We start from the raw sequence: 12,182 nt of genomic DNA on the forward strand, positions 1-12,182 counted from the left end.
AAAATGTTTTTGGGGATATTTATTATAGCAAAAAGTAAAATATATATATATATTTTATTTTCAAAATTGTCGCTCTTTTTTTGTTTATAGCACAAAAAATAAAAAACGCAGAGGTGATCAAATACCACCAAAAGAAAGCACTATTTGTGGGGAAGAAAGGAACATTCGTTTTATTTGGGTACAGTGTTGCACGACCACGTAATTGTCAGTTAAAGCGTTGCAGTGCCGTATTGCAAAAAATGGCCTGGTCAGGAAGGGGGTAAAACCTTTTTGTAGCTGAAGTGGTTTTGAAGGTGTGCTTTTTCAAAAAAAAAAAACCTTGCAAAAAACTGTCGCCATTTTATTCCCTAGGGTCTCTGCTACAAAAAAAAAAAAAATAAATAATATATATATATATATATATATATATATATATATATATATATATATATATATAATTTTTGAGTGTTAGAAGTAATTTTCTAGCAAAACAATAATGATTTCAACTTTGCCCAGAAAAAGTGTTTTAAGGTAAAAAAAATAATAATAATTCAGCCTTTAAAACCACTTTAAGTAACGAGACAATGTGGTCAGCAGGGGGCAGTGTGAGGTCTGCAATCATTGTGTGGGTGGGGCCTCTTGGTCTATTTCTACATCCGGCAACACTGATTCCTCTGGACTGAGAAGTTGAAGTCAGTCTAGAGATACAATGTTCAGCTCCGTCCTGTCTCTGTGTTTCTGCTGGTTTTGTTATCTGCTCCTCTTCCTAGGTGCTGGGGTCCTCCTCGCCTTTCTGCTCTACTGCGGCTATGTACAGTACATACACATGAAGTATGACCACATCCCCGGACCCCCCAGAGACAGGTCAGTAACCTCTCAAACTGTATTATCAGCTCTACAGAACTACAACAGGGCAGCCAACTGGGTCATGGGAGCTTTTATTGATCTGATGGTTACAATGTTTCAATGCTTCATACTTTATTATATATATTTTTTTCTTTGTGCATTAAAGTGCAATTCCACCTAAAATGTTTAGTTGAGAAAGACGTTGAGAAGGCTTTTAAACCAGGGACACGACAATAGACATAGCAACCCATGTGGCTGTGCTAGGGTAGGAGGGGGGCCATTAGGTAGGCTGTTTCCGGAATGGTGGCCACACCATCTAATCAGCAAACCGTAAGGGCTGGTTTACACAGGCATTCTGAAGAGCAATCTACAGTGGATAGGCTCGGACCGCTGGTTTTAACCACTTCGGCCCCCGGAAGGGTTTGCGCCCTTCCTGACCAGGCCATTTTTTGCGATGCGGCTCTGACAATTGTGCGGTCATGCGACGTTGTACCCAAACAAAATTGACGTCCTTTTTTTAAGCATATATTGATTGGTTTGTGCAAAAGTTTCACCTACAAAATAGGGGATAGATTTATGGCATTTTTATTATTATTTTTTATTTTATTTACTAGTAATGGTGGCGATTAGGGATGAGCCGAACACCCCCCGGTTCGGTTCGCACCAGAACTTTCGAACGGACCCCACGTTCGTTACGAACGTTAGAACCCCATTGAAGTCTATGGGACTCGAACGTTCGAAATGGAAAGTGCTAATTTTAACGGCTAATATGCAAGATACTGTCCTAAAAAGGGTTTGGGGACCTGGCTCCTGCCCCAGGGGACATGGGTCAATGCCTAAAATGTTTTTAAAAATGGCAGTTTTTGCGGGAGCACTGATTTTAATGACGATTAAAGTGAAAAAAAAAAAAGTGAAATATTCCTTTAAATATGGTGCCTGGGGGGTGTCTGTAGTATGCCTGTGAAGTGCCACGTGTTTCCCGTGTTTAGAACAGTCCCTGCACAAAATGACATTAAACGGAAATAACACCATTTAAAACTGCTTGCGGTTTTAATGTTATATCTGGTTCCTGCAATATGGTTGAAAATCATTGAGAAACATGGCATGGGTAGCCCTCCCTGCCCATTACCAGCCTATTTGGGTCTTGTACGCATATTAAGGGGAACCCCGTACCCATATTAAAAAAAGGAAATGCGTGTGGCCCCCAGGCCCTATATACTCAGAACAGCAGTATACAGGCGGTGCAAACAAGACAGGGACTGTGTAGGTTTGTTGTGTTAAGTTGAATCTGTTTGTCATTTTCAACCGGTACATTTTTAAAGTGTAGCTCCAGTCAAAAAAACTATCTTTAAGCTTTTTGGAAAACATAGGGAAGGGTTATCACCCCTGTATAATTTGTTTTGTCGTCCATCTTTTTTCATCTCACTTGCTGTTGTCTCCTTCCCTTTGCAAGTAGGAGATGTTTGTAAATTGGATGTTTGAAAGTAGGGGCCTGCCCTATATGCTCTGCAGAAATGGCGGAACAAGGTGTTGGTTTTGCCACAACATTGTAAGCCCTCAAAGTTACTCTTGGTGGGCGCTGGAGCGCCCTGCTGTGAACGATTATATCAAGAATTGTAATTACATGCCATTGTTGAACAGTGGTAGAAAAATTGACCTTTGGTGGTTGTGGTGCTGGTGCCACAACACTATAAGTCCTCACAATTACTCTGGGTGGGCACAGGAGCGGGCCTTCCTGTGAAATATTATATCAAGAATTGTAATTGCATGTCCCTGTTAAACAGGGGCAGAAAAATTGGGCCGCTGGCACTGGTGTTACGACACTGCAACCTCTCCCATATACTCTAGTTTTATTGCAGGAATTAGCCCTGCTGCAAAGCATTCCATCAAAAATTGTACTTAAACACCCCTGTTAAACAGGGGCAAAAAAATTGGGCCTTAGGCACTGGTGCTGGTGCCACCACACTCCAACCTCTGCCATATACTCTAGTTTTATTGCAGGAATTAGCCCTGCTGCAAAGCATTGCATCAAAAATTGTAATTAAACGCCCCTGTTAAACAGGGGCAGAAAAATTGGGCTGCTGGCATCACCCAGAACCAAAAATGTTCTTCCAACATATCAGCGGAGGAGGAAGAGGATAGACAATCAACATAACAGGACAGTCACTCAGCATCAGCATAGGCAGTCTTGAAGGGATGTGGTATTTCAAAAAAAATTAGTCGGTTACATCAGCTTCAGGTGCTTGGTAGCTGTGGGTGATCCAAGACTGATTCATCTTGATGAAGGTCAGTCGATCAACTGATTCGGTGGACAGGCGCACCCTGTGATCGGTAACAAAGCCACCAGCAGCACTGAAGGTGCGTTCCGAAAGAACGCTGGATGCAGGACAGGCCAGTAGCTCAATTGCATACTGTGCAAGCTCTGGCCAGTGATCCATCCTCAAGACCCAGTAAGCCAGAGGATTTTCGGTGGGAAAGGTGTCCAAGTCTGACCTTGCCCCTAGGTATTCCTGCACCATGTAAATTAGACGCTGGCGATGGGTGCTGGAACCAATCATACCTTGGGGCTGCGGACTAAAAAATTGTCTGAAAGCATCAGTCAGACGGCCACCTTCTCCACCGCTCCTTCTGACTGATGCCTCAGCAACACGTTGTCCAGGACCAGGAGTTTGTGACCTCCCAGTCTCTGGGAACGCGTTGCACAGAGCTTTCTGCAAGGCCTCCCGGAGATGTCTCATCCTCTGCTCCCTCTGCGATGGCAAGATAAGGTCGGCAACCTTACCCTTGTACCGTGGATCAAGGAGAGTGGCCAGCCAGTAATGGTCCCTCTCCTTGATCCGAAGAATACGAGGATCCTTCCGCAGGCTTTGCAGGATCAGGGAGGCCATGCAGCGTAGGTTAGCTGAGGCATTCGGTCCGGAGTCCTCTGGGTCACTAAGGACAACATGATCCGCAGCTACCTCCTCCCAGCCACGTACAAGTCCACCTGTTTCTTGGGACTGTAAATCATCCCTATAAGACTGCTGCTGCTGATGCGGAGTGCCAGCCTCCACCTCCATGCTGACACAATCATCCTCCTCCTCCTCTTCCTCCTCCTCACCCTCTTCTTGTGTGATGGGTGGCACAGCAGGAACACTGTCTGGATAAAGGGGGCCTTGAGAGGCAAGGAAGTCCTCCTCTTCCTGCCTCTGTTCTGCCTCAAGTGCCCTGTCCATTATTCCACGCAGCGTATGCTCCAAGAGGTGGACAAGAGGTACAGTGTCACTGATGCATGCACTGTCACTGCTCACCATCCTTGTGGCCTCCTCAAACGGTGACAGGACAGTGCATGCATCCCTGATCATGCCCCACTGGCGTGGTGAGAAAAAACCAAGCTCCCCTGACCCTGTCCTGGTGCCGTAGTCGCACAGGTACTCATTGATGGCCCTCTGCTGCGTGTGCAGCCGCTGCAGCATGGCCAATGTTGAGTTCCATCTGGTGGGCATGTCACATATAAGGCGGTTCTTGGGCAGGTTCAACTCCTTTTGGAGCTCAGCCAGCCGAGCACAGGCATTAAATGATCGGCGGAAATGCACACAGACTTTCCTGGCCTGCTTCAGGACATCATGTAAGCCGGGGTACCTGCCCAAGAACCGCTGCACCACCAGGTTAAGGACGTGAGCTACACAGGGCACATGGGTCAGTTGTCCCTGTCGGAGGGCGGAGAGGAGGTTGGTGCCATTGTTGCAAACCACCATTCCTGGCTTAAGCTGGCGTGGCGTCAACCACCTCTCGGCCTGCCCCTGCAGAGCTGACAAAACATCCGCCCCAGTGTGGCTCCTGTCCCCCAAACAAACCAGCGCAAGCACGGCATGGCATAGTTTTGCCTGCGTACTTGCGTAGCCCCTGGAACGCCTACGGAGCACCGCTGGTTCTGAGGACAGAGCACTGGAAGAGGCCATGGAGGAAGAAGAAGAGGAGGGGGTGGAGGAGAGAGGTGTGTCACAACCAATAGTAGCATTTTGGAGGCGTGGTGGCGGAACAACCTCCAACACTACTGCACCTTGTCCTGCATCCTTCCCAGCAGCCAGAAGAGTGACCCAATGGGCCGTGAAAGACAGGTAACATCCCTGTCCATGCCTGCTGGACCATGAGTCAGCGGTAATATGCACCTTACCGCTGACCGCCCTGTCCAGCGAGGTAAGGACATTGCCTTCCACATGCCGGTAGAGAGCCGGAATCGCCTTCCGTGAGAAAAAGTGGAGTTTGGGGACCTGCCACTGAGGAACCGCACATTGTACAAACTCACGGAAAGGGGCCGAGTCTACCAACTGAAAAGGCAGCAGTTGAAGTGCTAGCAATTTAGCCAAGCTAGCATTCAACCGCTGGGCATGTGGATGGCTGGGAGTAAACTTCTTCCGCCGGTCCAGCAGCTGGGGCAGGGACATTTGCCTGCTATAATCGGATGTGGATGTACCACTAGCAGAGTTCCCGGAAGCACTTGGCTGTGACACACCTAATTCTACACCTTCATTCCTCTCAGAGCAGGTTTCAGAGAGGACTGAAGGTCTAGTGGGGTTGGAGATGCCATCTGATGAGGAGCAAGGAGAGGTCCGCTTTGTTCTTTGGTGTGGGTCTTTGAGGTACGCTTGCCAACGAGCTGCATGGCAGGTCAACATATGTCTGGTCAAGCATGTGGTGCCCAAGCGGCTGATGTTTTGGCCACGTGAGATACGCTTGAGACATATGTTGCAAATAGCAGCGGTGCGATCTGATGCACTCGTCTCAAAAAAGGCCCACACCAAAGAACTTTTAGAATAACGCGCAGAGGAAGCGCTCTGCGCAGGCGGAGCTCTGCGGTGTGATTCAGTCGGTGTGCTGCCCCTAAGCTGGCCCCCGGAGGGCATCCTGCCTCGTTGGACATGTGCCTCCTCCTCCTCCTCCCTCCTTCCAGGCACCCACGTGGAGTCAGTGCCTTCATCATCCCCTCCCTCTTCATCGCTGTAGCAAACCTGGCAGTATGCTGCAGCTTGTGGAACATGACTGCCAGATTGCTGTCCTTCTTGAGCATCCCCTCTCTCTGCGCTCACGCTACTGCCTTCCTCTAGCTGAGTGTCATCATCAGAGCCCACCAAACACTGGGCATCCTCCTGGAGCATGTACCCAACACTGTGCTCAAAGAGTTCAGGAGACTCCTCAGGAGGACGTGGTGGGTCTAGGGAAGGAGTCACTGATGATGACATTGAGAGGAGGGAAGACGATGTGTTGGCAGCTGCTTTGCTACTACCCTGAGACTGGGTGAGAGAGGATGAGGAGGATGAAGAGGGCTTGGTCATCCACTCTACCAAGTCATTGGCATGTTGCGGTTCAACATGTCCAGCTGCAGAAAAGAAGGACAAGCATGTCCCATGGCCACGTGCTGATGACAATGCACCGCGTCCACGACCAGCACTGTTGTCTCTAGACACAGAGCCTGCTTGCCCTCTTTTATCGGCTCGCGCCTGTCTGCCTCTCCTTGCTGGCCTTCCAGACATGGTAATGGCCTGAAGGGAGTTGGGTAAAACAGTAGTTGGGTAGTTTATATTGTGCTGGAGGCACACAACACCCACTAACTCCTGCAGATGCCTTTTTTATAGAACAGCAGAGATAAAGGGGTATATACAGATGTATACTGTGCTGTGCTGGAAGCACACACAACTTCCAATAACTCCTGCAGATGGCAATTGGGCCCAAATAGAGAACAGCTATGTAGGTGGATTATAGCGGTATTTACTGGGTACAGAGCACGCAGACAGCACGCACTATCTCCTGACACTACTGACTGCAAGCTCTATTATTAAAGATGGACCACTAGCTATATAGGTGAGGTGAATATCACGGTGTATACTGCGGTCAGGGCACGCAGACAATAACCAGAAAACAGCAGAGTTAAAGGGGTATATACAGATGTATACTGTGCTGTGCTGGAAGCACACACAACTTCCAATAACTCCTGCAGATGGCAATTGGGCTCAAATAGAGAACAGCTATGTAGGTGGATTATAGCGGTATGTACTGGGTACAGAGCACGCAGACAGCACGCACTATCTCCTAACACTACTGACTGCAAGCTCTATTATTAAAGATAGATCACTAGCTATATAGGTGAGGTGAATATAGTGGTGTATACTGCGGTCAGGGCACAGACAATAACCACTACACAAGAGCAAGATAGGAAATCAGCCAAAAATGATTGGTGTGTAACTGTGTTGAAGGTACACAGAACACCCACTGCTTCAGATGCCAACACACTACACGAGGCCGCCTCAAAGGCAGCCTTATATAGTGTGGGGCGTGCACTACATAGCCTGAGCTATGATTGGCCACAGGCAGGATGCCTGTGGCCAATCATGGCTCTCCTCGCTGCTGGCGCTGCGATTGGCCAAGCATGCGGGGTCACAGTGCATGCTTGACCAATCACGAGCCAGCAATGCACTGCGCCACCGCAGTGCATTGTGGTCCGCGCGCGCCACACGAATTTTGACGCGAACGGACCAAGAGTTCGGATTTCGCCGAACGCCCGAACAGCCAATGTTCGAGTTGAACGTACGTTCGACTCGAACACGAAGCTCATCCCTAGTGGCGATCAGGGATTTATTTATTTTTTTTTTTATCGGGATTGCGGTGGACAGATTGGACACTTTTTTTGGAACCATTGAACACTGGTTCCAATTGGAACACGCATCAGGTCCCCCGCTGTGCAGAAGGCATGCGCGCCGCCTGCTATGGCTCCTAAATGAGACGATTTTACCTGTACGTCGTTTTGCGCAGGGCTGCCAACGTATATGTACGTGAGCCCGTCAGGAGGTGGTTAACTGGGTGTTTAGCCCCGTTGCACGAGGCTCCAACATTTAGGTGTGAGCAGTAGGTGCATACAGTGCCTTGAAAAAGTACTTATACCCCTTGAAATTTTCCACATTTTGTCATGTTACAACAAAAAACGTAAATGTATTTTATTGGGATTTTATGTGATAGACCAACACAAAGTGGCACATAATTGTGAAGTGGAAGGAAAATGATAAATGGTTTTCCTAATTTTTTACAAATAAATATCTGAAAAGTATGGGGGGCATTTGTATTCAGCCCCCCTTTTACTCCTTACTCCGATACCCCTAACTAAAATCTAGTGGAACCAATTGCCTTTAGAAGTCACCTAATTGGTAAATAGAATCCACCTGTGTGTAATTTAACTTCAGTATAAATACAGTTGTTCTGTGAAGCCCTCACAGGTTTGTTAGAGAACCTTAGCGAACAAACAGCATCATGAAGGCCAAGGAACACACCAGACAGGTCAGGGATAAAGTTGTGGAGAAGTTTAAAGCGGTTAGGTTATGAAAAAATATCCCAAGCTTTGAACATCTCACGGAGCTCTGTTCAATCCATCATTTGAAAATGGAAAGAGTATGGCACAACTGCAAACCTACCAAGATCTAAAGTGACAGGCCGGGCAAGGAGAACATTCATCAGAGAAGAGCCAAGAGGTCCATGGTAACTCTGGAGGAGCTGCAGAGATCCACAGCTCAGGTGGGAGAATCTGTCCACAGGACAACTATTAGTCGTGCTCTCCACAAATCTCACCTTTTATGGAAGAGTGACAAGAAGAAAGCCATTGTTGAAAGAAAGCCATAAGAAGTCCTGTTTGCAGTTTGTGAGAAGCCATGTGGGGGACACAGCAAACATGTGGAAGAAGGTGCTCTGGTCAGATGAGACCAAAAGTGAACTTTTTGGCCTTAAAGCAAAATGCTATATGTGTTGGAAAACTAACACTGCACATCGCCCTGAACACACCATCATTTTCTTCATCTTTTCTTCAGCAGGGACTAGACATGTGCGGTTCGTTTTGTACAAATCAAAAATTCGTACGAATTTCCGAAATTTGTACATTCGGAAGCATCCAAAATATGAAATTCTTTGCTTCCGAATTGTATGCGAAATTTCGTTGACGAATTTCGGAGTGAGGGTTGGGAAAATTATCTTTTTTAATATGGGAGTGGGAGACTGGTACTGGTAGTCGATGGGAGATTCAGAATCGGAGAAATTAAGAATGTTTGTTAATATCGTTTTATTATTTTCATAATAATTATGATTATTCGTTATGATGAAGTTAAAAACTCAGGAAGTCAGCACAGCACAGGGATGGTGGGATCCCCTCATAATGAGCACAGCACAGGGATGGTGGGAGCCCCTCATAAATGAGCACAGCACAGGGATGGTGGGAGCCCCTCATAATAAGCACAGCACAGGGATGGTGGGAGCCCCTCATAATGAGCACAGCACAGGGATGGTGGGAGCCCCTCATAATGCGCACAGCACAGGGATGGTGGGAGCCCCTCATAATGAGCACAGCAGGGGTACAGCCCCAGGAGGAAGTCGGCACAGGGATGGTGGGAGCCCCACATAATGATTCGATGACTGTCATATTGATAGGTATTTTTTGCTTTTTAAATTCATCATCACGAACGTTCAGAATTGTTATGAAAAGTTAACGAACCTAACGAAAATTTGTACTTCGCATGAATCCAAATTTAATTTCGGACACGAATTACGAAATACGAATTAATGGCTAATACAAAACTGAACAAAATTAAACAAATTTATTGACGGCGCACATGTCAAGCAGGGACAGGGAAGCTGGTCAGAGTTGATGGGAAGATGGATGGAGTCAAATACAGGGCAATCTTAGAAGAAAACCTGTTGGAGTCTGCAAAAGACTTGAGACTGGGGTGGAGGTTCTCCTTCTAGCAGGACAATGACCCTAAACATACAGCCAGAGCTACAATGGAATGGTTTTGATCAAAGCGTATTCATGTTTTAGAATGGCCCAGTCAAAGTCCAGACCTAAATCCAATTGAGAATCTGTGGCAAGACTTGCAAAGTTGCTGTTCAGATGCTCTCCATCCAATCTGACAGAGCTTGAGATATTTTGCAAAGAAAAATGGCCAAAAAAATGTCCCTCTCTAGATGTGCAAAGCTGGTAGAGATATTGCAACTGTAATTGCAGTGAAAGGAGGTTCTACAAAGTATTGACCCAGGGGGGCGCCATACAAATGTACCCCACACTTTTCACACATTTATTTGTAATAAATGTTGAAAAACATTTATCATTTTCCTTCCACTTCACAATTATGTGCCACTTTGTGTTGATCTATCACATAAAATCCCAATTAATTAAATTTTCGTTTTTTGTTGTAACATGACAAAATTTGGAAAATTTTCAAGGGGTGTGAATACTTTTTCAAGGCACGGTATATCTGATCTTGCACAGTACACAGAACATGGAAATGCAATTATTTTAGTAAATGTAGAGTGCCAAATTCCTTTTTCTCATCAGCAAAATGTGAAAAATGTCAAGGGGTATGAATATTTTTTCAAGGCACTGTATATGCTACCAGCAACCTGTAAAACTCTGAAAGCTGCTGAGGCTGTATGGTGCACTGATTGGTACTAATGTTCAGGGCAGCATGCATCCAGAGACCTGATTGTGTGGACGTGCGTGTGTTCTTATGTGTTCTGATAATGCTTTGCACTGCTTAACCTAACGTATTATGTGAACTTTTGTACCCTCCTTTGTTCTGTATTTGAAGCTATAATAAAATATTTTGGAAAAAAAAAAAGAAGTAAACTACAGAATTTATGTAAACCGGTAGCATTTTGCAGATGGTATAACCCTCTTCTCATTCTGCTCCAACCAGTTTCATCTTCGGGCATACAGCGAGCTTTAAAGCGACGGAGGACCACAAGGTGTCGCATGATGTTCTCTTACAATGGTACGTCTCATAAGATGGGTGTGGGGTATTTACAGGTTATGTTTCACTTACCTGGCCAATATAAATATTTTAACGTCCGATTTAGGGGACACAATATATCCCCCCAAGGTGAATTTTATTTTCATGTCGGAAGCTATTGTGTGTGTTTGGATGGCACATAGGTTAAACCTCCATTGTTGAATGGTTTGGTAATGCAGACTAGTTAGTGCCCTGGTTCCAGCACTGCCCCCTGTGGTTCATAGGCTGCATAGCACAGAATCCACATGACAGGATATTGAACCCTTTGACATAATTTTAAGTATGTATATGGCCAAAAGTTTTATTTTCTAAACCGCTTTGGAAAGAGTTGTGTGAGGGGGTTCGCTCGGTAGCGGGTGTGTGTGACCCCCTGGATGGGTTCACAACACAAAGTCAGGCACAGCAGACAGCGGTGTAGGTGCAAAAAAACAAAAGGTCCGGTTTATTTAGGCTACATGCAGTGATACATATAACAGCCAAACAAAATAAAACAAGAAAATAAATCCTGGTCAGCTTGACCTCTAACTACACACGTAGACTCCCTGTCTAACAACTGAGTGCAGCCTTGTGCTGCCCCAGTCCCTGTCTGTATTGTAGGGGTTTGCCACACAGGCGTTAACTCACCGCACAGAACAGATCTCAGACTCCCCAGTCTATACACACAAAACTGGTTCCAGGATGGAGCATCTCCCTAAGCATGCTGGGGTTTTTTGTAGAGGTCTTAATGAGCCCACTTACTTCAGCTGAGCTCATTAACTCTTCCCCTCTAATTGTAAAAGTCTGCATAAAGCCTGAATCTAGGACACACATATTTCCCATCCTGAATACAACCAGGTGATTTTACCTGCGTGCTGCCACAGTTGGTAAAAGTCAAAATCCTTTGTTAACCACTTCATCTCTCACACTTGTACATCCCCCCCCCCCGAGGGCTTTCACACTGGAGTGGTGTGTTGGCAGTTCACAAAAAAAAAGTCCCACTAGCAGAATCTTTGGAGCGGTGTATACACCGCTCCTAAACCATTCCTGCCCATTGAAATGAATGGGGCAGCGCGGCTATACCACTGGCATAGCACTGTTGTAGCAGCACTTTGCGGTGGTTTTTAACCCTTTCTCGGCCGCTAGAGGGGGTTAAAACTACCCCACTAGCGGCTGAATAGCGCTGCTAAAACGATGGTAAAAATAGCACCGCTTTACCCCTGGTGCCCGGGTGCCGGCAGTGTGAAAGGGGCCTAATTCATTACTCAACTCTGTGCTATAACACTCTGCCTGATCATGTGACCACAGTGATTGGCTGTCACTCTGGTCACATGATTGGGAGCCAGTGTTTGAGAGCTCGGCCACTGCTGGCTCCGCTCAGTAGACATGTGCAGAGTGAAATATTTTGTTTCGGAGTTTAGTTTTCGTCCAAAAAATACATTTATTTAGTTACTCCCGAAATTCGTTTTTATTAATTTAGTTTTTCGTTCAAAAATTGCATTCGTCCGAAAATCCACATAGTTTCATAGTTATAGTTTCATAGTTGGAATGAATTACTGAATTACACATGAATTACTG

The 12,182-nt window shown here is 46.1% G+C and overlaps 1 protein-coding gene across 1 annotated transcript in view; it reads left to right on the top strand.

Moving 5' to 3' along the window:
* The first annotated feature begins 620 nt into the window (after positions 1–620).
* Positions 621–12,182, top strand: part of LOC143942446 (cholesterol 24-hydroxylase-like) — an 84,341-nt gene continuing 72,779 nt past the window's right edge. The window contains exons 1-2 of the mRNA XM_077463744.1: positions 621–843; positions 10,536–10,610. Of these exons, the coding sequence (XP_077319870.1) occupies positions 689–843; positions 10,536–10,610 (230 nt within the window). The 5' untranslated portion in view covers positions 621–688. The remainder of the gene's footprint in view (positions 844–10,535; positions 10,611–12,182) is intronic.

This window comes from Lithobates pipiens, unplaced genomic scaffold, assembly GCF_037356315.1.
Source record: "Lithobates pipiens isolate NorthernLeopardFrog02 unplaced genomic scaffold, aLitPip1_a1.2 Scaffold_30, whole genome shotgun sequence".
In the NCBI taxonomy this organism is placed as follows: Eukaryota; Metazoa; Chordata; class Amphibia; order Anura; family Ranidae; genus Lithobates; species Lithobates pipiens.